Source organism: Salminus brasiliensis, chromosome 18, assembly GCF_030463535.1.
Source record: "Salminus brasiliensis chromosome 18, fSalBra1.hap2, whole genome shotgun sequence".
Lineage (NCBI taxonomy): Eukaryota > Metazoa > Chordata > Actinopteri > Characiformes > Bryconidae > Salminus > Salminus brasiliensis.
In genome coordinates this window covers 9,225,453-9,253,340 of record NC_132895.1, presented here as the reverse complement: position 1 = coordinate 9,253,340, position 27,888 = coordinate 9,225,453, and the positions used below count along the sequence as shown (strand labels likewise).

Below are 27,888 nucleotides of genomic sequence, written 5' to 3'. Positions count from 1 at the left end.
CTCAAATGAGTTTAGGCTTCCTTCTGACGTGGTTTGAGGGATTGGATTTTTTTAATCTGGTTTTGTGGGGTGTTCCCGGTGTGAAGTGGTCAGCACCTACCAAAAGCTCCAAAAAAAGACAACCGTTGAATTGGTGACAGGGTCATGGGCACCTAAGGCAGATGTTTGATCGCTGTGTGGAACGGAATATGAGAATTTGATAGTTACACAACAATCATTACTGGTATTTTGGTTGTACTTGGATGAGGTTTGGTTATTAAATTAGAGAATGGGTGCGTTTACACTGCTATAATGTGGCTTATATCCAGATATAATGCTGCTTGTGTTTCCCACCCTGTTATTTTGCCTCCGAATGAAACCTCATGATGTCCTACCTCCATAAATACAGTGGTTAAACCAGCCATGGTTCATCAATACACAGTCAAACTAGCCAGTTAGCATTTCGTATGACTCTTGTAATAAATAGCGTACATTTATAAAATTGTCTAATTATTGTGATGATCTTGGCATCTCGCCCACCCCTGCTCCAGATAGACACGAGGTGCGCTGGCAAGTGTGCGATCAGTGCTGCCCATGTAGCCGCTGTGTAAGCACAATGTGTGGTGGTTAACAGCAAGTATCCCACAGCTCTTAGACTTGTGACGTGCAATGAGCCACGTAGGCTAATTTTCTTGTCATGTCCTGTCAAAACAGTAGCATTTCATTTTTCCTGTGCCGTTGACTATTTTTCTCTGTGTGTAGAAGCCTGCATGTAGTGTACTGTTAAAGTACAGTTTTATTTTTGCCATGTTGCGCACTCTTAACACAACACACACACACACACACTGCACGTAAACTTTAGCCTGTGTTTGTTTTGCCCAAAGCATGGATTCTGACTTCCTTTGAGTCATCCGCCTTATCTGTAGTCTAAGGAAATTCCAGGAAAGAAAAAAAAAAAAAGGTTGGCCAACATTTTTACGCTGTCCCGGGAGAATATGTCCACTAAGTTCCTCTGTCTTCATCTCCGAGGACCTCTCTTGAACAGTCCAATGCTCATTAACGAGCCATTCAAAGCCAGCAGCCAACATCTTCATACTACACATTGCTCAACCTCACTTTCTCATCTTCTGACTATTGCAGCTAAAATCCAATATATGCAATTTTCTTAACCAGATGTAATCCATCAGCCAAGACGTGGTTGGTGTCTAAAGTTTTCTGGAGCTATTGGGCTTATGTAGCTAACAAATAATGGCCTAAGTCATGATGCACCTGCCTCAAACATGCATATGTGGTTTCTGACACACTTGCAGGCACTGCTCTTTAAAGGTCTGTCCATAGCTGTTCCATGATGTTCAGGTCAAGCTCTGTAAAGACTATGGCAAAAACCTTCAGCCTGAGCCTCCTGAAGTACTTTTTTAGGATTACCGTTATGAGGTGTGTTTAGATTCCTGATCTGGCTGTAGAAGCCATCCTCTTTTCATCTTCAGCTTTTATCCAGGTGTTGATATCCCTTCTACCAGTGAATTGCCAAGCCACTGGCTGCAGTGCATCCTGAACAGTTGGAGATCTGCCCCCCTCCCCTCCCCCCAAACACACATTTGCTCGTTGTGTTTAAAAAGTTTTATCATACATGTTTAGGCTGCTAAATCTTCCTGAAGATCTTCTCCAGTCAAACAGGGCTTATGATTTACTTTTATAGCAGTCCTACTAACAGTACTCTCAAAGTTTTCTTTGTCTTCCAGACCACAACTTGACCTGTTAACATTTCGTAATTACGTTACGAACTAAGAAAACAGATACCTGAAAACACTAGGTTATCTACGCTATCTAGTTATGCCCTTTTCCTGCTCTATGGGTATTAATTATTGTACTATGAGTGTTGGGCAGCTGCTCAGATGGGCCAATGGCTTCTGATTCTTGATTATTTAAAAAGCTTTCAAATTTGCATGATCTGGCCTTACCTAATGATTCCTATTATGTTGCTGTTATGATCTGAGACCTTAAATCTCTTGCATTTCTGGACAAGCTGAGAGATACAGAATTGTCTCTGGAAGTGCTGCCTGCTTCACCAAAATTACAAAGTGCAATAGGAACGATATAGACTGCTATTGGAATGTAAAAATGCAACGTAATGTTACTTTAAATCTAAGGCCTTAAGAGCGGTTGGATAAAGAAATGGGGGGGGGGGGGTTAAATGTATTATGACTGTCGTTGGTTAATAAACCCACTCAAATGTCATAACTGGACTTTAGAGGAAAAACACAAGATCGAGAAATGCAGGCCATGGACCTTTTAAGTGCAATGATGGTCATCTTTCTTTTTTTATTTCGCCAAATTTTCTCTAAATCAGAATGCAGCACTCAGGCTGGACTGGCTAACCTAATAAAATCTGTTTAAGAGAGAGTGTGTGCGAGAGAGAGAGAGAGAAAGAGAGAGGGCTGTAGAATTGCTCTTTAGCTGCAGTTTTCCCTTTGACCGCCTGCCGTTGTGCTCCAGTGGCGGTGAAGTGGACGGGAGCCACCACCTCACTTAAGCTTATTAGCGGATGGATGGATTGAAGGGGAAGAGGGAGGGGGGCTGTAATTAGCGGAGAGCTGGGAGGCCGATACAGCTTAGCTGGGAACTTTCAGCGTTGGCAGTTGTAGCTGTTCAGGGATTTATTTATTTATTTATTTATTTTTTCCTCACTCCAGTTTGTGGATTTAGCAACTTTTTTTTTCCCAGGGAGCTGCTGAAGTGGGCTACACTGGGCTGTATTGTGCACTAGATTCATGGTAAGAAAGGCATGGATGCTTCTGTAAAATACCCTGCTGTGTGTTTGTTTGGGTGTGTGTTATAGATACCCTGTGATTATTGTAATAGCTTTATATTGCCAGAGACTTCAGTATGAAACGAGCCCTTTAAGCTGTGGACGATACTATACATTTGGCCAAGCAATGGTTGTCAGCAGAATTATGGGGATCAATGTTAACATTATCCAGATTCAGTTCTGAAGCACCTTCACAGCTCTGAAGTCTTAAACTCCGTAATACATTTGTTTAATACATCATACATTAATACATCTGTCTGCCTGTCTGTGTGTCGGTCTAATTCTCCCCTACTTTCTAATAAACAAACAGTATCACAATCTGTGGCAGAATAATCAGAATACTGGTTGTCTGCTGATATTGTGCATCCTGTGCATATGTGTGCGAGTGAGTGAGGGAGTGAGGGAGGGAGGGAGACAGGGAGTCAGGGAGTTGTACTTCACCCACAGCGAAGGCAGCATTGCGTATCATGAGGTCCAGATTGTGCAAGCACTGCGCAAACACTGTGGAAATGAACAGCTCTGTATGAAAGTAGGACTCTGTGAAGCAGACAGAAGAATGAGAGATATGATCTTTTCTTAGCAACTTTAGAATCAGCCACCATGTACCTAATTTTTTTTTTTTTTTACAGTATTTGGCAGATGCTCTTCTTCAGAGCAATTTGCAGTATATTCACAGTTCGTTACAAAGGAAGGAGAATGTAGCCTTAAAGGTTTGGCCTAGAGGTGCAACAGACCACAAAATGCACAGTTCCGGTTGCATCACGGTTTTTAAGTTACAGATGGGATCGTCTCTACCAGGAGAATATTAGGCTGCTTGCACACCTGCCTTGTTTACTTCAGACCTTCGGATTTTCAGCTTGGTTTGAACTAGGGCTGGGCAATGTGACGATAAATCGTGACACATTTGTTTATTGCGATGCAAGCAAGTATATCGTTGATATAGTCTTTTGGAACAGAAAATGCTTTCTGTTTACACTATTATTAAATGTGGAGGAGATCCAGAGGATCATCTGATTGTAATCCCATCCCACCTGGTGTGTTTACACCTGGCTTTTCATGTGGACGAATGAAATCTGATCAGTTCCGGACTTTCATGAATGAAAACACTCTAACTTTGCTTTCCATTCGCATACAACTTTTACTTTCCGCTCAAAATTGCATGTCCATGCTCAGTGTATTGCTATTGTATAGAGTATAGTGGTGGACTGATTAGTGTTTAGGGCCAATGGTGATCATCCTTTATGCAGTGTTTGTTGTCTTTGCTAGGTCTGCTGTTGTCTGATACTCACTATACTGGGCAGAGTGATGTACTCTCATATGTTGTATGACGGTTAATGATGTGTTAAAAGCCTTTACATTACTTTCCCCACAAACCTTAGTTTTAGTCCTGTAGTCAGAAGGTCTGTATTTGCACCTAGTGTTAGAACAAGGTACTGCAGGGTCCTGTGATTAGAAAGGCCTTACTCAGAGTTGCTGGAATCCTTAACTTGTTAAATATGACTCCTGTGTTTTTTAGGTCTTAGGATCGCAACCCCATGTACATGTATCATTTGGGAACCACTTGTAGTGTGCTCCTACACTGTGAGGAACCCCAATCTGTGTGTGTGTGTGTGTGTGTGTGTTATAGAGACCCTGTGATTATTGTAATATTGGCGGACACTTCAAGCTTCAAGCCCTTCAAGCTGTGGACAATACTACTCATTTTTGAAGCGCCCCATATGAGTGTTACAGAGTTATACCCTGCAGATCACATCTTCTCTGACCATAGTTACTAGAATCTACTAGATTATTAGACCATACTGCACTAGAATCTTAGAAATCAAAGGTCCTTCAAATTTGTTTTTTGAGAGATACCATAAAAGAACCATGATGAAAAGGTTCCATAAACAAGCATGTCTGTTTTTATTATGTCTTAATATTACAAATGTAAAGGTTTTTCACTCACACATCATCTCTATTACAGACATGTAACCAATTTGGGAACCACTTGTAGGCTGTAGTGTGCTCTTGCACTGAGAGAAACCCCAATATGCCACTTAAAGGGACACAGTGTTAGCCACTGTGCCGTTCACTGCACCAGTGTGTGCAGTTTGTATTTTACATTTATATATACATTTCCGACACTGTAACTTTTTCCTAATGATTTTATACAGGGAAAATTAATTTAATTAAATGTATGGCATATTCTATATGTAAACTTAGAAAATTGTCATGTTTATACATGTAACGCATGTATACTATTGCTAAATAATTCTGTAAATTCTGTTGAATTTATTAAAAAGTCATTTTTAGCCCATGTGAAAACCATATAAGCAGAGCTTACTGAGCAACTCCACACAGTTTGAGGCAAGTGTGTGATGAATTACACACTTTCCCCACTGGCACTAACCCAACAATTAGCATCCAGCAAACTGCATAGCTAAATTACCACACACTTACTTCAAACTGTGTGGAGTTTATGAGCATTCACGTTCAGACCTCCAGCGTGCTACACTCCAGCGTAGCTGAGATCATGGAGAGTCATGGAAGTTCAGTGCAATAAACCTTCTTGGAATGCTGGCAAATAGATAATGACCTCCATAAACGCTGCGTTAACCTGCTGAGCTGTTCAGGACTTTCACTGCGATTTGTTTGTATGCATTGCTATCGTATGGATTTCTCGCAGTAGCCGTGTGGATCCACAGGGTCCGCAGCTTCAGTGCGGTTTGAGTAGCTCTGTCCGTTTATGACAGGTAGGCTAATGTCCCTCAGATGGAGTGCTATTGAGGCCAGATACAGGACTTCTTCACAACAGCCGTATTCATTCACTCTGGCTTGATATCAGCTGGGAGGACCGATAACGCACACTGTGTGTGTGTGTGTGTGTGTGTGTGTGTGTGTGTGTGTGTGTGTGTGTGTGTGTGTGTGTGTGTGTGTGTGTGTGTGCGCACAGATAAAAATAACCACCTGCCTGTTGGAGGAAGAACACTGAGGGAGGAATAGAGAGAGAGAGTTGGAAGAAAGACTGTCAGATTGGAGAGGGATCGAGGAGAGCGACATAGAGGGAGAAAGAAAAGAGAAGAAGGAGAGAAATGAGAGGAGGATATGTATAGTTAAGTCCATAAGTATTTGGACAGTGATTAAAATTTGCATAATAGATTTGAATTTAAACCATTTTACATTCCTTCCACTTTTAGAGGCTCAAAAATAATTGGACAAACTACCGTACTTATAAATGTAAGGATTATTTTTAAAACGTGGCTGCAAATCCTTTTCCAGTTAAACGCTGCCTGAAGTCTGCAACCCGTCGACATTTCCAAATGCTGAGTTTCCTCCCTTGAGATTCTTCTCCGGGCCTCTACTGCAGTCGCCTTCAGTAAGTGAAAAGCGGCTCAATTGGTTTGAGGTCAGGTGAGCTTAAAGAAGCTCTTGGGTTGCTTTCGGAGTCTGTTTCGGGCCATTATTCACCGTACCAGTTTTGTAGAGTTTGACTGAATCTGAGCAGACAGTACAGCTCTACACACTTCAGAATTCAGCCTCCTTTCTCTTCAGTATCAGCAGTCACATCAGTAAACAGCCAGTAATGACCCAGTTTTGTTGGCTTCATAACAGTGCCTCCACCATGTTTGACAGATGATGTGGTATGCCTCTGATCATGAGCCCCTCTTTTCCTTCTTCATACCAAAGTTAATATTGATTTTATCTGTCCTACGTAGAGCTGGGCAATATGACCATATTTTATTGTATTGTGATAAATTTTGTTATTGTGATAACTATGCTTTTCTAAGTATATGGAGGAGACTGTTAGTGCTTAATAAACACTGATCAGCTGTAGGTTTCATTACTGACGGTGTAATTAGACTGGTTTAATTAGATGAAGTGCAGCAGATGTTGCATAAAAATGACTTGTGAATTGTGTCATCATATAGTATTTTTACCATATTGCCCAGCCCTAGTCCTAAACTCCTTTTTTTTTTTTTTTTTGGGCAGGCTTTTAATCTGACCTTTCTGTTCTTGAGTGTTACCAGTGGTTTGACGTAAACCCTCTGTATTTGAATTCTTGAAGACTTTGACTTTAATCTTGTGCACATTGACATTAATTGCAGTATTAATATCATGACCTGTTGGATCATTGACTTGACTAACAGGTCAAATCTGTTTGAAAATCGTTAATTTTTTTTTTTTATCTCTCAATGTGTACTGCAGAAAAAAATAGTGTCAGTTTTAGTGTTCAGTCTTGTGCGTAATAATAATAATAATTTATAAAACCAATATATTTGAATTACAGCTTGAATTACACGTTCCCTCACTTCTGTCCTTTCATGGATATTTTGTCCAAATACTAATGGAAGTGACTGTACATGGAAAGGGAGAAAAAGGGACAGACAGGAAAAGGCTTAGAGGAGAGGTGTTCTGGTGTGGGTGTGTGTGGTTGTGTGGTAGAGGAGCTCTGCTTGGTTGAGCAATGCAGGATCCATACATGCCAGAAATGAAGTTCCCAGCAGTACAGAGCCGGAGTACAATCACAAGCTGATTATTCTTTTGATTAGGCGGCAATGTGCTTGCATCAGTGCAGTGTGACGTTTCGTGGGTAGAACTGAAAAATGGACTTGGAATCGACAGGCCGGTGTGAAAAACCAGGGAGGGGAAAAACGCCTTCTCATCAGCAGAAAGCAGAAAACACCACCCAGCCTTAGAAAGGCTTTAGAGGTGTCTGAGCTCTGCTGCCAAAGGAAAAAAGTGATTGTTTCCCAGCTAATCTCAGCTAGAAATTCTGATAGTTTGTGCATTAAAATAAAAGTCGAACACACTGTTGCAACATTGACTACATTTTATTATATATTTTATTATATATATTTTTATTAATTAATTTTTTATTTTTGCTAAAACTGTCCCTTTAAATGAGGACAGCTGTGTGCGATGTCTATTCCATGCTTGTTGGGAGTGTTTTATTGATGCAGGGTTTTTTCCCTCTGTGCTTTTTTGCAGAATGAATCCCGTATCCTTCGCGTCAAGGTCATTGCAGGCATTGATCTGGCAAAGAAGGACATCATCGGTGCCAGGTAAGAAGGGTCTGAGGAAATACCTACAGAGCACACACACACACACACACACACACACACACACACACACACACTCACTAATGCACCTGCTGCACCTGCTGCCTTACCAGTAATCTCCGAGCCAACTTGGGGCTTGTGTGCGTGTGTCTATTAGAGATATCATCGCAAAGCTACTTCTTTTCAGATACCTATGTTAAAACCTTCAAACTTTGGCTGCTCAAATTTTCCTATAAAAAACTTCTATAGTTTAAAAGTACTGCACAAAAATTTACCTTTTTTTAAAGGTTCAAAATATAATAATCAAAGCTCCTTATTTGATGTACATTGTGTTAATCAAACCCTAAAATAACAGCTTCAGAATCATGTTGATGCTCCATTGACTCAAAGAAACCTGATCTGTATCAACGGCAATGATCTAAATGATCTAATGATCTCCTCAACTGTCGGGGGAGCCCTGAAAGCACCCTATGAGGCTCAAACTACTTAAACACTCTCCTTCCCCACAGGCAGGAAACACACAGCTACTTGGATCTCATCACGCAGTGTGAATGTGCTGTTACAGGACAGTATTTCTAGTGTGTGACTCCTCCTTAACTGTAGGGGGAGCCCAGGAGCACAAAATTCCAATTCTTGCATAATGCTGCTTTAATAGGAGTCGAAAAGTAGACTGTTGGCGTGTTCAAATCTGAAAGTCCTGACCAAGGTCCCTACATCCCATCATGATCACCTATGTGGGCTGCATCTTCCTGTACTTGATGATGATTGGTTTATAGAGGCGAGTGTGCCTGATGTCAGAGTATTGGCAGTTTGGCAGGAAGCATTTCCTGGAGAAAATGATTGAACTGATTCATTTGGTTCCACTAAACTGCTGATATTATGGCATTACTTTAATCAGCACCAGATTCAAGCATAGTACTAAAGGCCGATACCAATTCTCTGTGTCTGTGTGTCATGTAATCCTTGTTTAAAGCCCCACCCCTTACTAACAGGCTGTAAATGTGTGTAAACAGCAGTGTCAGAGTTAAGCTCCTTATAGTTGCTGCTGCACCCGACTGGCTGATAGCCTTCGGCATGTGGGAGTGTATAACTTTAACTTTAACTGCTTCAGAGTTGCCTGTGTGTGTGTGTGGGTGTGTGTGTATGGTGCAATATATGCAAATGGACCCAGAGAGAGTTTCATGTAACTGTAAAATCTGTGCAGCATAAGCTATACATTGTTAAATACACTAGGCATACACTATATTAATGAAGTCAGCTATTTTAAGATTGGACTGGATGATGTATCCTCTATACTGCGCTGTTGCTGGTCAGTTTTAGGGATCATTTTTAGCATTTTAATAGATGACAAGCGCATAAAATTGAGTTCTTTAATTAATAGGTTCCTTTTTACACCATTTTCACACCATTCCAGCTCCAGGTTGTTTGGTCTGATCTTTTTGATGAGCTTTTTTCCCCACTGGAAAGAATGGGATGCAAAGGTTTGTGCACCCTTGTCACGTACTGTCACGGTGATACAAATACACTAGTAACACCCAAACAACCACATGGGCTACCACAGCAACCACTTGTCCACCCCCCTAGCAACTACCTGTGACACCAGAGCAACCACCTGGGATAGCAAGTGCTGATTAACCACTCCATAGCAAAAACCTGAAGTACCATAGCAACCACTTAGCAAAAAAACTATTCCTCAAATCCCTAGAAGTGGGACCACATCTGCTGCTCAACCATTCTGCATTACCAGCTTTTTAGATATTTATAGTTTATAGTATTTTTCTCTATTTTGGTAATCAATAATATATTTATAGATGTATGTAATGTTACTCTTTGCTGCTTGTTCGCATATCACTGTGATCATCATCCAGGCTTTAACTTGGTTGTGTGCACCTACACACTTCACTGTGTATTTTGTAGGCTGGCAAGGCTTACAAAATGAATCTGAGTAAAGAGTCAGAGAATCTGGGAAATGTAACCCAACCTTTAATCCCATCCACTTCATTTAATGTTTGAAGTTGTTGAAGATCGCTGGGTCAGAGAGAAGTCGAGGGTTCACTTCCAGAAGCTCCTCTGCAGATACGCACTTGCCTTTGGGCAGAATGCTTCCTAATTCGCAACAGTTAGCCTGCATCGGGTCAGGGGAAGTTTCAGCTGCAGAGGCTGTGACGTCTAGACAGAAATCTGCTGAATCCGGCTCAGTAGAAAACAGCCTGATGTCATCAGCAGAACAACAGAAGCTATACATACCCCTACACTTCCTGTCTGTATTGTCAGGATGACTGAGTGAAGAGTGTACAACACTTTTATTTCGACAGTGGAAGTGAGTGCTTGGTGTGTATTGTGTACTATTTTCAGCTGTTTTGAACTATAGTAAGTATGTGACTTGGGTCAAAAAAAAAAAAAAAAAAGAAAAAGATCCGCTATCATTTTCCAAGCCTGTTTACCACCCTGTTATTTTGAGTAAGATTAGAGGCCTCTAAGCTTGTATTGGCTGGAATACGGCTACACAACAGCTTGCAGCAGCCACACAGCATAGCTAATGATGCTGTCCTTATGGTGTCCTGTCAGTGTGGTGTGCAGTTATCTACCGGCTGGGCTAGCTTTCAGCCTTAGCTTTAGCATAAATGCTTTCCTCTGTCGTCTAGAGTTGACTTTCAGCTAAGATTGACCTTGAGATTTAGGCTAGCATCGATACCAGCGGTGGCCCTTGTCCAAGCAGTGTTGCCCTCAGTTGGATAGGGTTAGCTTTTAGCCTAGGGGGGATGCTCGCGGCAGGCCTTCTTCCCCTGTTTTGGCTAGGGTTGACTTTTTTGATGCTTTTACCCTGTTGCAGCCGTGGCACTCAAGGCTTTCGCTAGTGTACTGGGTGTATGTAAGTTTGGGGTTTTGGAATTGGTCTGTTTTCTGGCTCAGTTTTGTTTCTGCCAGATTTTCATTTCATTGATGAGACAGCAGTGTTTGAGGCCTGTTATTCAGCTATGCTGAGTTGAACAGTTTTCCATTCTAAGTCACCTTTAATGTGAACTTTATGCTGCTACTGCGATGATTGGTACTGTTGTTTATCAGTATTACTCAGCATTCATCAAAGTCCTTTGTAGGTTGTGAAGCTGGGATCAGTCGGAGCTGTTGATCTTTCAGTGCTAGTAATGCGTTAAACTTGGACCACTGATCCAGCACTGTTCACTCAGTTCATGGGTCAGTTGATTTTTTTTGCCTCAGAGGTTCTACAGTATGTTAAAATGTAGTGAAATAACTTGTGTCTCAAGTACCTGCCCTGAGGGAGGCCCATGTGGTTAAAGCCTTGACTTTCTAATGCCAAACTTCAAACATGTTGCTGTTGGGCCTCGCTGGGATTTATGATCAAATGTGCTTAGTAATTAACCCTGATTTGAGCTCGCTGTGGTCTTTCACAATCCTGACTGTTGACTTTGGACTGCACTCTAGCACTTTGCCCTTTAACCTCGTTGGAACGTTCTGTGACCAAAACATCACGGCTGGTGATAGTGGAGGAGTGTTAATCTCTTACGGTCTCTCTTAAAAATGTGCCTTTCTCAGAAAATGGACAAAAAACAAAGAAGCTTAACAATTAACAACCCTTTCACAAAAGCTGGGTCTGACGGTTACACTTCAACCCATGTGCACCTGTGCTTTAGTTTGCTGGTGGCTAAAAGATGTTTGGGTTTAACCTCATTGTTTGAAGACGAACTATCTGCATATCTCCTGTTTTTAATAATAGCATTATAAATGTTTCGTTATGAATGGCGAAAAACAATGAGGCGGTCAACAAGAAGACCAGCAAACCTACCGGGTTAAACTTAAGACGTGAACTGGGAAGCAGCAGTGCCATGGATGACTGTTGTGCCTGTGATTGGTCCTTCCTTCCAGACAGCAATTTTAGACCCAACGAGGTGGTGATGAGGACCAATCACAGTTATAGGGAGGTCTCAGAGTGAACAAGGTAGTGACCAGGACCAATCACAGTGACCGGGGAAGTGTTCGAAACTAGTGAGGTGGTGATCAGGACCAATCACGGGTATCTATGCTATGGGGGAAGCCTTGAACATATGAGGTGATGAATAGGGCCAGTCACCGTTACAGGTGAGGTTCTAGAGCAAATGAGGTGGTGACTAGGGTTAATATGTGCACCTTTACCTACCTGATTTGGGATCACTGTTTGTATAGAAGTATGTAAAAGATGTGGGTTTACAAGCCTATTTCCAACCTTCAACGTTCTTTTACCTCAGAATAAAACATAATGCTTTTACTTTGGAGGGCTTGTGAGGCTGTTGTGAGCCTTGCCTAGCTTAGCACTGCAGCTATCTTATATTTTGTAAATATTCTCAAGTCTTACTTAACAGTGCTGCTATCCTCGGTTTCCTCTTGGCTTGGTGTGCAGTTAGCTAGCTCAAGAAATTGTAGTTGCCTTGGATTTTTGGCATTTTCAGGCTCCAGAGACTTCCTCATGCTGGACAGCCGGATGAGTGCTTATGTCAATCAGCCTAGTGTTGGCTTGTAGCTGCTGGAGAATATATCAGAATAACCACAGCATCACTGGCTTCTTTAGCTTTTAACCTATTAGTTTTAGCTTGGCTTCCATATTTCCCGAAGTAGCCGTTGTGTTTAGTCTTGAAAGACTTTTGCTCCTGGGCTGGGTGTATGTAAATTGTGGCAGAGTCAAGACTGTTACATAACAGTTTGGGGGTTTTGGGATTGACCAGTTTTTCATCTCTATTTTACTTGCGTTTGTTTTGCTTTTGAATGAAGAGAAGTGTTTGAGGTTTACGGTTTGTCACCTCCATGCACAGCCTCCTACCACTGCTACCTGCCTAATGGCCACGTAAAACCTATATGGACTCGTAATTATCTGCCGCTACTAATATTACCACTAGTAACCATCATTACTCTCATTACTCGGACCATCACTGCCATGACGGTATTTAGTTCTACTACACCGTGATTATTATATTAGGATTATGAATATGTTGCACACCTGAGCAGTTCAGGTGGTTCGGTATCGATAATTTATACATTTCTGTTTAGAGGGGGGTGGGACCCCTTTGGTTCCTCCCAAGGTTTCATCCTCCAGCTCTGACTGTCGCCTTTGGCTGCTCACTGGGGGTCTTATGTTGTTGATTTCTTGTCTTTTTACTAATTACTGATCGTGTAAAGCTGTTCTGTGAAAACAACAGTTGTAAAAAGGGCTAAAGAAATATATTTGACTTCATGTATCAAACTCACTGTTCAGTTATGCCAAAGAAAATACAGGTTCGAGAGTATTTCCAGGCTGTGCTCACTTTGTCTGCGTTCAGTGAGAAAACTGAGAATGTTGCACATTCAGGTTCTTGTGCAGCCGGTTTAGGTTTTGGATCTGTGTCAAACACTGTCCCACTATATTTACAGACAGAGTTAGTCTGCTCCAGTCCTTTAGGAGCCCTCTGTGGCACAGTTAGAGTTTTTCCTCATCTAACGCGCCTGCTTCTGATTGTGAAGGCCTTGGAGACTGATTTGTTGAGTTGGTTTGGATGGGTTAGAGATGAAAGAATTGTAGGCTTTGTCGTGTATCATAGCATGGGCTTCTACAGGCCTGTAACTGAGACAGTGCTGCGTGATAGAGCTACCAAATGGAGAAAATGCGTATCGAGGATTGCACCAGTTTAGCAAATTAAAGAACCACTCCAGCCCACTGGGAATGACCTGGAGGTGCAGATGATTTCCAACTCGGGTCAGAACCATGGTTTGCTCTTGGATAGTGTCAAAGTGTCAGCGAAATATGTACTCACTTCATTTCTCACATCACAACAATAATGAAATTCAGAATGGGCTGTTTCTGCAGCCAGTTTTTATATAGATGTAGAAACACACACACACACACACACACACACACACACACACACACACAGCTTGTCTACTTCCTGTAGAGAAGTTTTGCCCATAGGACTCTCAGGCGCAGATAAACTTATTGGCACTGTGCCTAATGCCAGGTGTGGGCTAGAGGGGTAAGAAGCCCCCCAGCATTGAGCTGTGGAGCAGTGGAAGAACTGTGTTCTCTGGTATAATGGTTGGTGCTCCATCCAGTGCTTTTGGGCGGAGTTGGGAATGACCACACTAACGCTCTTGATGCTAAATGCAAAAATGTAGTGGAAAGCCATTTCTGGATAGTAGACAGTTACTTCAACAAAAACAGGATAAACTATTTTATTTTACTCTTGATTCTAGAGGAAACATTGAATAAGCAAGTGTCCCAATACTTTTGTCCATATATTGAATAAACTTCAATTGGACAGTAATTAGTGTTAACAGGCTTTATCATACGGTCATTTAAAAAAAGCCAGTTTAGTTTAACATGGGTCTTTATTAGTAGTCTCTCTTCCTCATTCTTTTAGGGAGTTTACTTGCCACCCTCGGCGACACCCAACGGAGGCTGCGCCCACATTTCTGGACGAGCTGCTTTGGGGCAGTGTCTGTTGTAGGAAGCACCACTAAACTGAATTGAGTTGTAATAAGATATGAAGGGAAATCTCCTCTGATGGATTCACAGAGAATGATAGCGGAGCTGAAAAGGAGCTGGGTGAATGGTGCAATTCACTGTGTGGATGATGCAATGCGCTGACGCCATAATAAATCTTACAGCAGATCTGCAGAGCTGCTTCACTCCTGGCCCGTCCTTTTACGGTCACCCACGTTCCAAATGGACTTTCTGGCGGCTGAGGAATTGTTCAGGCATATTCTCGCTTCGGTGCATTTTGCAGAGGCTTGAAAAGTCTGTTGTAGGCCCATTATTTGATGGCGCACAGCATGAAATTTAATTTTGGCTAGTTTCGGTCATAGCTCCTGGAGAAGTAGGCCTGAGTGCAGCTTTTGTTTGTGTAACCAGAGTGGTCTCAGAGGAGGGGAAATGGGCGGATCATGTTCAGGCCCCTCTCTTCCTCTCGAAGAGTTTACACGTCTGATGAACAAGACTGATATCCGCCAGCTAATGAGTAAATTGACTTGGACGTGCTTCATGAGCTGGTGTTCCACACGCTGCCCATCAGAAGTTTAAATGCTGCCAGCTTTAATAAGCATATTTTTATTGATGTTTTTAATTTATTTATTTATTTATTTATTTATTGGCCACTCCTGGTAATGGGGAGAGTGGCATCGCTATTGTTGCTGTTCCGGGCCAAAAACCCTGTGTGAATTATGAATGGGACTTTTCGTAACACTCAGCATGGCCTCTGTTAACGGATAAAGTCCCTCCCTTCAACAAAAAGAGCCAGTCAGCTTGCTTTTCTGAGCCTTTCTGAGCTAAACTCTATAAGCTGTTCATGGTTTCAAGGTTTTTTCCGATTTGATCAGTGCTTTAAAATCTGTTGAAACTGTAATCTGACCTTCAGTTTCCAGTATTTTAGTCTCTCTTCATTTATAGAGTTGGAATCCTGGGCTTGTGTGACTGGAAATAACTGCGACTGCGGCTTGTAAGCACTGTGTAATGCTGCGTAACCGTATTTGTGTCATATATTCAGTCATATTTGTGTAAACCCTTATAAAAACCTACTCCACCTCCTCAGTCCACAAATCATTTGCTTTCAGTGAGGGTTCTCTGTTTCAGCTTGTCCAGAAATGCATGTGTAAAGCGTGCTCTTTTAGAGGTGGGGCTCAAAGGGTAAATTCCGCTTCCTGACTATAGGGGGAGCCCAGAAGCAAGACGTGCCAGTTTTCCCATCATTTTTAAGAGTAAGGTTTAGCACACTGGCCTAGATGAGCCTTTTGCCATGTGGTCTCAGAGATTTAATGAGGCGGTACTTTACGTTGCACAGTCCTCTATTAAAATGTCAGTGAGTGTTACCTAGGGTACAGCTCCAGTCTTGGACTTGTCTCTGCCTTAAAGCAGCATTATGCTCCAACTAGATTTTTTTTGGCTACAGGACTCCCCCTACAGGGAATTTAATTCACTTTCACACCACTGCTGTAAATACAAAGCTTGCTTTGCGCACCCCCTCATGGACAGCTATGAAACATTCATCAGCAAAACCTGAAGAATTGTGAAGGTAAAAAAACATGTGGACTGAAGCAGTAGAGTAATATTACAGGATTTTGCACAAATATGGTTAAGCAGGTTATACACTATATGGACAAAAGTATTGAGACACCTGCTCATTCTGTTTCCTCTGAAATCAGTTATCCTGCATATGTTGAAGTAACTGTCTCTACTCTCCAGGGAAGGTTTTCTACTAGATTTTGGAGAAGCATTGCTGTAAGAATTTGATTGCATTCAGCATCAAAAGTGTCAGAAAGGTCTGGATGTTTGATGATCACCACCCCACCTCATCCCCACCTCATCCCCACCTCCCCAACTCATTCAAAAAGTATTGGATGGAGCACCAACCATCATTCCAGTCCCAGGATCATATTCTATTGGCAGTACTTCTCTACAGGGACTAGAGAAGCTGTGTGTGTAGATTTGCACAGCTCTGTCAGCAAAAACTTTTGGACATATGGTGTATATGAGCAGCTCTTAGCTGTCAGAAAATGGGTTGGGTTAATATTAAAGCTCAGATCGGGACACAGTTTAGTGTTTTCTCTCTGCTCTGATTCACCCGCCTGATTCAGCTCATTTAAAGTTTGATGATTAGCTAATGAGGGGTGTGTGTGTGTGTGTGTGTGTGTGTGTGTGTGTGTGTGTACACGTTAGTGCTCAGGCATTTGCAGTAATGATTAAAATCATTGTGTACATGGACACACATGCATGTGTGTGTGTGTGTGTGTGTGTGTGTGTGTGTGTGTGTGTGTGTGTGTGTGTGTGTGTGTGTTTGTGCACAGTAGAGGGCGGATGAGGCCAGTGTTGTTATGATGAGCCAGTATTCTCTTCTCTTCTTTCCTTTACTTTCCCCCTCCATCTCCTCCTCCTGTACTCCCAAACAATACACAACAACCACACTGCTGATCTTAAAGGGGTCGTCTCCATGGTAACGGCGCCGCGCTCTTTTAGGCGGGAAAGTGGAGGTCGTGTCTGCGCCGTTTTCCTGCCCTCTGCCTGAGCGGGAGTGAAGGCCGGGAAATGCCAGAATGGCCAGGTCTATATTTAAAGGGTCTGACTGAAACCGGCGGCTGTTTGTTTGTTTGTTTTATTGGGAAAACAATAAACACATCCGTCATCACATTGTTTTGCTTTTCTTTTCTCCGCTGATTATATAACCGTGCTGGAGCGCCTCTCCCCTGCTGAGACCCAGTGAGAAGAAGAGGAGGGAGAGGGGAACAGAAAAGGAGGCGGATTAAGAGAATAACAGCTCTGCTGGCTCACACTAGCCCATTAGGTTGCATTGGCCTAATCAAAAAATCTCAGGCCTGCTATAAACAGCCAATTACCAGCAGAGGGGTGGGTGAAGACCGTAATTATTCACTGAAGCTCTTCAGCTGCTGTCCTCCAATGCACCCTCCACCAGTGAGTGAGAGAAAGTGCTCGGTTGATTCAGTACTTTTACAGATGGGCCCTCATCACTCTATAATGATTAATAATGAAGAAAGAAGAAGAACTCAGGCACTCTGTCACAACAGATGTTACACAGATGTGTGTTTATACAGTATGAGTTCATTAGACCTCTGCAATATCAGTGTGATAATTATTTTTATCTTAAAATTGTTTTTCAATATAGAAATAACAATGTAATGATTTTAAATGATTAATAAATTACATAAATAAGAAAACAAAATCAGATGCCTGTTGTCTGCCTCCTGGTGGATTATCCGTGCACTGCATGCACCAGAAAAATACAGACAGGTGCAGAAGTTTGAACATTTAAAAATGTTGATGGCAAAAAGGGTTAAACAGTAGTTTTCTTTGTTTGATTAAAAGAAAACTGCTGTGTGCAGTAAGTTCCAACTGTATCAAATATAATACAAAATAAAAGTCCTATATGCAAAATGTTTATTTCACTTTCGGACCAATTATTTTTACATTTTCCTCGATGTTTCAGGCTTTATAGGGGTTAATAAAACTACTGGAGTGAACTATAGAAAAGCTGAATGTGGGCACTGGCCAGAGCTCGGCTGCTGAATGTGGGCGCTGCGGAGAGCTCGGCTGCTGAATGTTGGTGCTGCTGAATGTGGGCACTGGCGAGAGCTCGGCTGCTGAATGTGGGCGCTGCGGAGAGCTCGGCTGCTGAATGTTGGTGCTGCTGAATGTGGGCACTGGCCAGAGCTCGGCTGCTGAATGTGGGCGCTGCGGAGAGCTCGGCTGCTGAATGTTGGTGCTGCTGAATGTGGGCACTGGCGAGAGCTCGGCTGCTGAATGTGGGCACTGGCGAGAGCTCGGCTGCTGAATGTGGGCACTGGCGGGAGCTCGGCTGCTGAATGTGGGCGCTGAGTAGAGCTTGTCTGCTGAATGTGGGCACTGCGGAGAGCTTGGCTGCTGAATGTTGGGGCTGCTGAATGTTGGTGCTGCTGAATGTGGGCACTGAGTAGAGCTCGTCTGCTGAATTTGAGCGCTGCAGAGAGCTCGGCTGCTGAATTTGAGCGCTGCAGAGAGCTCGGCTGCTGAATTTGAGCGCTGCAGAGAGCTCGGCTGCTGAATTTGAGCGCTGCAGAGAGCTCGGCTGTTGAATGTTGGTGCTGCTGATTATAATTTATATTTAAGATTCAACATTGGTAGCATGAGAGAAACGCAATATCGTCTTTTTAAGAGTACGTCCCTCTGTTGCTTCTCAGTACGACAGTGTGACGCCTGTGGGATTTTTGGCTCATAGGAAAACACAACAGACCCTCATGGAGAGTGAGTGAGTGAGCTGGAATTTAGTTAATTCAGCATTTCCTCTGACCCATGACCCCGGCAGGCTATCTTTAGAAAACAGACCTTTTTTTGTTTGCTTGTTCAACTCAAACCCACAAACCTTTCTTTTGTATTTTTAGATTTTGCTTTGAACGAATGCAGTGCAGGCTTTCTTGAATGCGTGAGGATGCCAGCATGACACATCAGTGTTTCACGTGTGAAGAAGCTTTGAAGGAAATCTGTTTCTGTTTTTAGATTTAAAACTGGTGGACGGGGGCTTCTGGCTGATTTGCAGTAGACAGATGTAGTAGACAATAAAGAATAGTAGTATTTCTTTGGCCCTGTGGCATTGCATCTCCACCATGCTGCTCCACCACTGCATTTCCATCACAGTGCAGTGACCTCCTGTGGAGGTTTGTTTAAGCCAACTTTCTATAGAGATTGGGTAAACTGAATGCCTCTGTGTGAACAGAGTCTTCCATCATAGCACCCCATTGCATTCAGATGTGCGAGCTGATACTGTTGTACCTTGTGACTGCAGGTCAGCTTGAAATTGTGTGGACGTGGATTGAGGTTCTTTAGCCACCATTCAAACAATCATTTGTTGCATCATTTCATCAATTTTTCTCTTCCATCCACGTCCAGGTAGGTTAGCAACAGTGCCAGGCGCTGTAGAATTCTCAACCATGTTTTGCACAGTGGACACGGGTGCATTTAAGATGGATTTGTAGCCTTAAAATTGTCCATAATTTCATCCCTTTTGGTTCTCACAGCTTCATATTTCTTTGCTTTGATTTCTTTGTCTCCATGCTCAGTGTGGTTCACCCACACAAAGGTCAGGATGGTGGATGATCACCACACCACCTCACCCCCAACTCCACAACTCATCCCAAAAGTATTGGATGAAGCACCATTCATCATTCCAGAGAACACCGTTCCACCACTGCTCCAGAGCTCAATGCTGGGGGGCTTTATACCCCTCTAGACCACGCCTGGGATTAAGCATGGTGCCAGTAGGCTCATGTTTACAGGGACTAAACAAACTGTATGTGCGTCTGGGTAAGCAATAGGCTTCCACAGGAGTGTCCACAAACAATTGAACATATAGTGTGTGTGTGTGTGTGTGTGTGTGTGTGTGTGTGTCTATAGATACACACATGCTGTACAGATACTGTATATGTATATAAGCTGTACTGTGGTTGTATAGTCCATATCCAGCGTAATTACAATATACAGGAATAGTGCTTTGTGTAGGAACCTGAGCTGACTGTGATGATTACTATGCAGTGCATAAGTGAAGCTACTCTGAGTCAGCATTAGCACAGTGTGGATTAGTAATTAGAGAAACTGCCAAAGCAGCTATCATGATGGTGAGCTGTTCTTGTTGTAAATGACAGGAAGCGTCTTCTTGATGGTAGCTTTCGGGACAGGTAGGAGGTGCTGGTGTAAATCTGCTCAAATGCTCAATGATTAAAATCTGTAACCGTTTGATTATCTTCGGCTTCTATACCTTAAGATCCTTAAGTCCTTAAGTGTGTGTAACGGTCATATAAACTGCATGCTGTGATAATGATTCAATCCGATTTTGTGAAATCCGATAAAGCTACTTGGGTTTTAGCCCAGTACTTGGGTTACTTGGCAGATCTTTTGTTATTAATATGGTATTTTGGACGTTTCAGCATCTGCACATGTGCACAAACATAACTGTTATGGATACGAAAAACACGAAATCGTGTTCGAGTTGGATCAGTATCAGCAGAGAATTAATTAAAGGAATAGTTTAGTAAAAAATCTATAATTTAGGGAGTTTTTCACCTGCCTCCAGAGGTAGTCAGTCAGCAAAGACCCATGTGGTGGCCATACTTTGCTTCTTTTGTTGTGTACTGAAGCTATGTGACTAATGTCGTCCTCCCTCAATTACCCAACCCACTCATGAGTACTCTTCCCCCTATGATACACCATATCCTTGGCACTGGGAGGGTGAGCTGGGACACATGCCTCCTCCGACACATGCGCAACTAGCCGCCTCTTTTTAAACCGTCACCAAGCAACAAACAGGCTGGGTAAGAAAACGCCGGGTACACAACTCCTATGCATTGGCTAGCTGACGTCTGTGCCGGTCAGCGTCACATCGAAGTGATGTGAGGAGGAAGAGCGCCACCTGGGGAATGTAAGGGCAGTTGTGCCCTCTCAGGCTTTGGCTGCTGATGGCAGGCAGCATGACCTGGGATGCAAACCAGTGGCAACTTTTTAGTCCTCTGCAACCACTTCTTTCTGTAAATACAATATATGGACAAAAGTATAGAGACACCATTGTGTCGGATCATTTATTTGTTTCTTCTGAAATGACGGGTGGTAAAGAAAACTGTACATGTAAACGTAATGATTAAAACCAGTAACTCCAGATGCTTTAGTCAGCCCTATTGCCTCTACTGCCTCGCCCTGTTGCTGATTCTGGTGTACTAGATTGGGACTGGGTTTCCCAAAAGCACTGAAGCACAGAGGCGATCATAATATCATTAAGGTTGAGTGACACATAACACTTGGAAAAGAACAAGTGTCTGTTCTCTGTACACTTAGGGTGTGTCGCTAAAGTGACTAATAGTGATTCCTAATGACTCCTGGTTCTTGCTGATGTGTGGGCTTGTTGAAACCATCACTCTGTATTTCATCTGCCTTTTTACGCAGAGCTGTGTGAAATGTCCCACTGCTCCACAACTGCTTCCTGCTATTGTCCTGGACTCTTCCTGACCAGGCCTTGGAAATGACCTCACTAATGGGAATTTCTGTCTGAAAGGTGGTTCTCAAGAAGTCAGAAGCACAAAATGATGGAACTTGCTGACTAATACATGGGACTGTTTCCACTACATGCCCGTGTTGGTCTTCTTGCTGTGTTAACAAACTGTCAGGTGAAGCTCAACTGATCATCAGCTGCATTACTCCGAAATGGCGTTTCAGTATCGATGGTATCTGGTCAAAATCAGTGGAAAATGCTGAATCGGAGATCGGGGGGGGTGCACTTTTGAAAAATTATACACATTTTAAAGCTGTGTGGGATCAGCATCAACCACTGGTGGTATCATGGTCTCTAGCATTAAGGTTTCGGTTTAGGCTTTGAGTTTAGAATGAGGTTAGTTTTAGGATTAGGGAAGGTTTGCATACATTCTGTAAAGCTTATCTAATCTCACAACAGTTGCTACCTAATCACATTTGTGGGTATAGCGTAAATAGGGTGATTTGATGTCCAGTTTTGTCTCTCTTTTTTTTTATTTATTTTTTTTATTTATTTTTTATTTAATAGAATGCATAATGTGGCAGTATTTTTTTTAATTGTGTGGAAAAAGTCATGATGAATTAAAATGAATTAAATGAATTAAAATGCTGGCTTTAAAAATAAACACAAATATTTTTTAATATTCATCGACTTCATTGAAGAAAAGATGTTTTTTTTTTTCCTCCTCCTTAATTACAATTTATAGTAAAATGATCAAATTGACTATCATATCAAAGCCTTGTATTTCAATTTTATGATGTTTTGGCCAATATAAATGCTCCAAAATGACTTGGAATAAACATTTTATCAAATAAACTTCAATTAAAAATGAACAGCTTCTTTGCTTTCTTTAAAATGACCATTTTATAAAATGCAAGAGTATGTTTGGACAGTGACGATAAAGTAATGTGAAGGTTGGTGGCGGACAGTGGTTTATTTAGCGTTGTGTTTAAACCCCCACCACTGGGTGGCAGTGTTGTACTGGATTCAGCTACCACTGTTCAGATTGGATAAGAACTCAACTTGGTTTGGTTTTATACAGGTTTTCTGCATGCGGTGGACACTTTTACTGAAATGTATGTTGAATGTATGTTACCCCTGTGTCATGATGCATATAGTATTACCAGGTTCTTATATAGGGCTAATACATAGCCCTACTGTTGAATGTGCTGTATGTATGGTGTCAGGAGACTCACTGTAATCAATAATAAAACAATTTTGCATGAATACACCTGTAATTTATGTATATATGTGTGATTCATATATGTGCTTATGCCTTTGATTATACTGTCAGGCAGGATCTGTTATTGCCTGTAATTTGTTATTAAAACAGAAATGTATATAGTGGAGTTTTGAGTTTCTGAGGTGAGTGTGAAAGCTGTTCAGAGAGGGTGTGAGAACAGTGATCTTTGTCTAGAGATCTTTGTCTGTTGTGTTTGGACAGTGGAGCGGAGTCCTCTGCACTGTGGATTTACGCAAGTTTTTCTTTCTCTCTCTCTCTCTTCCTCTTGCTTTCCCTTTTCCCAGTGATCCCTATGTCAAACTGTCCCTGTACGTCGCCGACGAGAACCGTGAACTTGCCTTAGTCCAGACGAAAACCATCAAAAAGGTAAGGGAAGGTCTTCTTGGGCACTTAGTTTCTTTATTAACATGACCGTGTACTGTAGTAGGGCTGTCACTATTGATTACAGTAGTAATCAAGTAATCTATACTGTCTGTCTGTTCAAATGAATGAATGCAGCTACATGACGGCTCTCTCCACTGAAATGAGTTGCCAATAGAATGGGATGATCTGGAGAAGCCAAGCATCTGTACCTGACCTCACTAATGCACTCATGGCTGAATTCAATCGTGTGTGTGTGTGTGTGTGTGTGTGTGGTGTTTAATTTTATTTATTTATTTATTTATTTATTTAAGGAGACCACGCAATAAAATGGGCTTAACTAAGCATACAGAGCCGTTCAGAGATTCCAGAATAGTTTATTGGAGAAAGAACTTAGATTTTAGAAATCCTGTCTTTTATAGGATTTTTGTATGGTAAAGAGGGTCCACTGGGCTCCATTTGTTTTTTCCATAATAGACATCAGACCAATTTAAATTTATATGCATCGTCAGGCGATTCAACAAGAAGGTACGTTTTAATCTGTTTTAATGAATTTTAAGTTTTATTGATTAATTGATTAATTGGGCAGCCCAATTCTCTCCCTGTTTTAACCTGATATAACTAAATCAGGAGGCTTCTAAGCTGTTCAGTATGCTCATTGAGTGGGGTTCATTTAAGTTTTGTAAGTAAGTTTATTTTTTTCAGAGATTAGTATTTACTGAATAATTAATAATCACTAAATAATAGGTCTTAAATAACTCAAACTAAACAATAATCAAGGATGTTTGGGAAAGTATTGGGACACATGCTCATTAGGCTCATAAGGCTTTCTACTAGAATCTGGAGCATTGCCGTGAGGAGCATTGCCGTGAGGAGGAGCATTGTCGTGCTGGATGATCATCACCCCACCTAATCACCAACTCTCCAACTCCAGAGAATTCTGTTGCACTGCTCCACAGTCTAATGCTGGGTGGGCATTAGGCATGGTGTCAATAGATTCATGTTTATTTGCTCCAGAGTTCTATTCTATTGGCAATACTTGAGGGACTCGACAAGCTATATGTGCTTTGATTTTGGAAGAATCAGTGAATGAGCTGGTGTCCCAATGCTTTTGTCCATATAGTGTACATCAATCTTATGAGTACTTAGTAAATGGGCCTGGTTGCTATCCACCTCAACCTGACCTCATGGCTGAACAAGCTGACCAGCAGGGGGCGCAGTGTCACAGTGGAGTTCATAGTGAAACTCTGGGAACTCGTCCTCACTGCTGACCGACTGCACCAGGCTCATGCGTTCTTTCTTAGCCATTAGGACCAACTGTTTATAGCGACTCTCATCATGCCAGTCCGTGGTAAGAAGAGACCCACCACAGATGTAACTTTCTCAGGTTCAAAGTATAAACAACAAGCAAGGCTGTGAAAGTGAATTATTAGATTTATATGTACAGCACAGCAGGATTACAGCTCCTAGGACCAGGTTAGGAGTTCATGCAGGCGCTTGCAGTCATGATGTTAATAATGCCAGTAAGGGGTATTCAGAGCTGTGCCTTAGAACAGCCAGCCCTTAAGGCCTCTATGTAGATCCATACTTCAGTTCCTTGCCCTGTAATGAGGAGGTTTATAGTAGGTGCTGAATAATTTATTTATTGTCACTAAATAATAGGTCTTCAATTAACTGATCAACTGAAATGAATGGATTCAAGGGACAAGTTAAGAGTACCAGACTTTTCCATAGATGGTTCTTTAAACCTTTAAACCCAGCAGGCCTGTATGTAGACTCTGAAATTAGTATTTTTATACTAGGCACTGAATAATTAATAGTCACTTAATAAGTCTCCAGTTAAAACTGAAATAAATGGGTTTTAAGGGACCAGTTTTGAGCTTTTGACTATTTAAGAGTACCAGAACTTTCCGTAGACCATTACTTAAAAAAATTTAAACCCTGTATGTAGACCCATACTTCAGTTCCTTTCTCTAAAATGATGATTAATTATTTAGTACATACTATAAAAATAGTCACTTAAAAATGGATTTTATTTAAATATAAACTGAAACTTTTTAACCCTGAAGGCCTATATTTAGATCCATACTTCAGTCCCTTGCTCTAAAAATATTATTTTTACTAGGTACTGATTAATAATAGTAATAATAATAGTAGTAGTAGTAATAGCCACTTAATAATGGATCTTATTTAAATTCAGAGTGACAGACATGAGTAAAACAGGCTAGTGTGAAGCTTTTGACTATTTAAGAATACCAGAACTGGTTAGGTCTTTAAGCCCTGAATATCTGTATGTAGACCCATGCTTCAGTTCCTTGCTCTAAAATGATTATTAATTATTCAGCGCCTACTGTAAAAATAGTCACTTAATAAAGGGTCTTATTTAAATTAAATCTGAAATAAATGGGTTCAAGGGACCAGTTTTTAGCTTCTGACTATTTGACTAGAGTACCAGAACTATCCATAGATAGAGCCTGAAGTCCTCTTTGTAGACCCATAACTCAGTTTCCTGCTCTGAATGATTATTTTTACACTAGATACTGAATAATTAATAGGCATTTAGTAATGGATTTTATTTTAATTAAAACTAAGTGATTCAAGAGATGAGATTTGAGCTTTTGACTATTTAAGAGTACCAGAACATCCCATGGATAGTTCTTTAAATCTTTAAACCTTTGTACTTTAGTTCCTCGCCCTGAACCAATGTTTATTAGTTTTATAGTGCTGAATTATTAATACTTAGTAAAAATAATAGATCTCAAATAAAACTTATAAATAAATAAGTAAAACCAAGGGTCCAGTTTGGAGCTTTTGGCTGGTTAAGCGAGTTGTGTGAGCTTGAAGAACCTTTTTTAAAAAACATCCTCACAAGGTAAAGGCTCTGTGATGGACTTGGTAAAGCATTGACTCTTCTGCTGTAGTTTTAGAGATGCACTGATTTCTGGCATTTGACATTTTGGAGCATTGCTGTGAGGATCTGATTGCATTCAGTGCCAAGAGAGTTAGTGAGGTCAGGATGTTGCGTGGTCACCACACCACCTCATCCCAAAAGGACTGGATGGAGCACCATCATTCCAGTGAACATTGCTCCACAGCTCAATGCTGGGGGGCTTACACCCCTCTAGCCCATGCCTGGCATTAGGCATATGGTGTCAATAGGTTCAGGTCTATCATATTTATCTGCTCCAGAGAGTCCATTTGGACATAGTATCCCCAGAAACACTGCCGACATAGCAGGTTCTATGCCTGTTAAGTTTATTTTTCCTAGAATTACCTTGTAGGATCTTCTAGTTTTAAGAGTTTACTTGTGAGACTTGTCAGACTCGGCTCTGCAAAAGCCTTTTTCACACTGTACTCAATGTAAGATAATCCGGCAGTTGGCAGGATACGTAAGGAGCGGTTAATTACGCAACTTTCTTCATACGACTTGCAGACCTGCTTTTTGGATTTATAGAGCCAGACTCTTCCCACAGTGGAAGGCTATAAGTGGAATTACGGTTGTTGTTCATGTCTCATTGTGGGACAGAGGAAGGCAATAAAGAGCCCATCTACAGGCCTCCAGCAGATTAGTGCAGATTAATGACGGCTGTTTATCTCCTTGGCCTTGAAGCCCGAGGACCGTGTGTCAGGGAGAGCTGTGGTCAGAGAGAGTGAGGTTAGGTCAAACTTTTTTCAGTCAATTTCAGGCATTTTTGTGCAAACTTTGAAATCTTTCGTTGAATGTTTTTCGGCACTGGCTAATTTACAGATGAAATCTCTGATTTATGGAAAATGTAACTGAACCATGATATTCAGAGAATAGTTTAGCAGATAATCGAATTTGCAGTTCTCCTCACTGACCCCAGATGAAATCAATGAGCTAAAATGTTAGATTCTTTTATTTTGCCCTGGAGCTTGAATTGTAAAAGAAACAGGAGGCTTGACCTTAACCCCATTTAGCATCTTTGGGATGAACCGGAATGCAGACTGTGAGCCAGGCCTTATCGTCCTACATCAATTCCCAACCTCAATACTGCGACTCTGCAACTGAGGCCGCGTTCCACAATCTGGTGTAGAGCCTTCCCTGAAGTGTAGAAGCTGATATTGCAGCAGTTAAGAGACAAACTCCTGATTGGGGTGCCTACACACTAGACAATGCAAGAGTAGACGATAGACAGAAGCGGTAGATGCATACACACCTTGTCGAAGGTTTGAAGGTGCGTACATGGCTAAAGCAGTGGTGGAGTTTGTACAGCTTGAAGTTAAGCAGAAAAAAAGATGTTTGGACCGCTAGACCATCGAAAGAAAAATTTGCGACTGAAAAGAACACACCCCACCGATCTCCATCTTGGATTTTCGTTCATCGCCTGCCTGTGCTCGCATTGATTTCTATTGGTTGCCTCCAAATCAGAATCATTATATTAAAAATAATAACCTTGTCAGAATTTTTTTTTTGCGTATTGGTTTTTAGCTATGATTTGTTAACTGCTTATGAGTGAGAGTGTTTTACAGTGGCATAATATTTACTCCTAACATCACAGTAAATGTGTGTGTTATGGATTTAGCCTAAGTAGTGTGAGCTGTGCCTCAGCACTGAGATTTCTAATATGTTTATCATCCAAAACATAAAATAAAATAGGTGGGCCTGAGCGAGTGCTACTTATTGCAATAAACAGTCTTGGGAGTCCGGTCAGGGCCGGGGATGTGGAAACTCAACTCTGGCCTTTTCTTTTGAAGGGGTGAAGTCTTCATAGGCAACATTTCCCTCTTCCTCTTCCCTCGTTTCTTCTTCTGGTGGCTGAATTGATCTGCAGAAACTTGTTAATCATAACTTTAAAATGTACATTAAACTGTTGAAATTAACATCAGGTAGATTAGTTAACATCTTGTTAACGTCTGCTAGTGTGGGTAATGTCTCACTAACATCCAGCTTACATCTCGCTAACTTCAGCTAGAGTA

General features: G+C 41.6%; 1 protein-coding gene across 5 annotated transcripts in view; it reads left to right on the top strand.

Moving 5' to 3' along the window:
• nedd4l (NEDD4 like E3 ubiquitin protein ligase) overlaps nt 1-27,888 on the top strand; it is a 127,985-nt gene that overhangs the window by 17,189 nt on the left and 82,908 nt on the right. For all 5 annotated transcript variants that reach the window (XM_072662669.1, XM_072662665.1, XM_072662666.1 and 2 more), the window contains exons 2-3: nt 7,757-7,830; nt 22,875-22,956. In XM_072662669.1, coding sequence (XP_072518770.1) covers nt 7,757-7,830; nt 22,875-22,956 — 156 coding nt within the window. The remainder of the gene's footprint in view (nt 1-7,756; nt 7,831-22,874; nt 22,957-27,888) is intronic.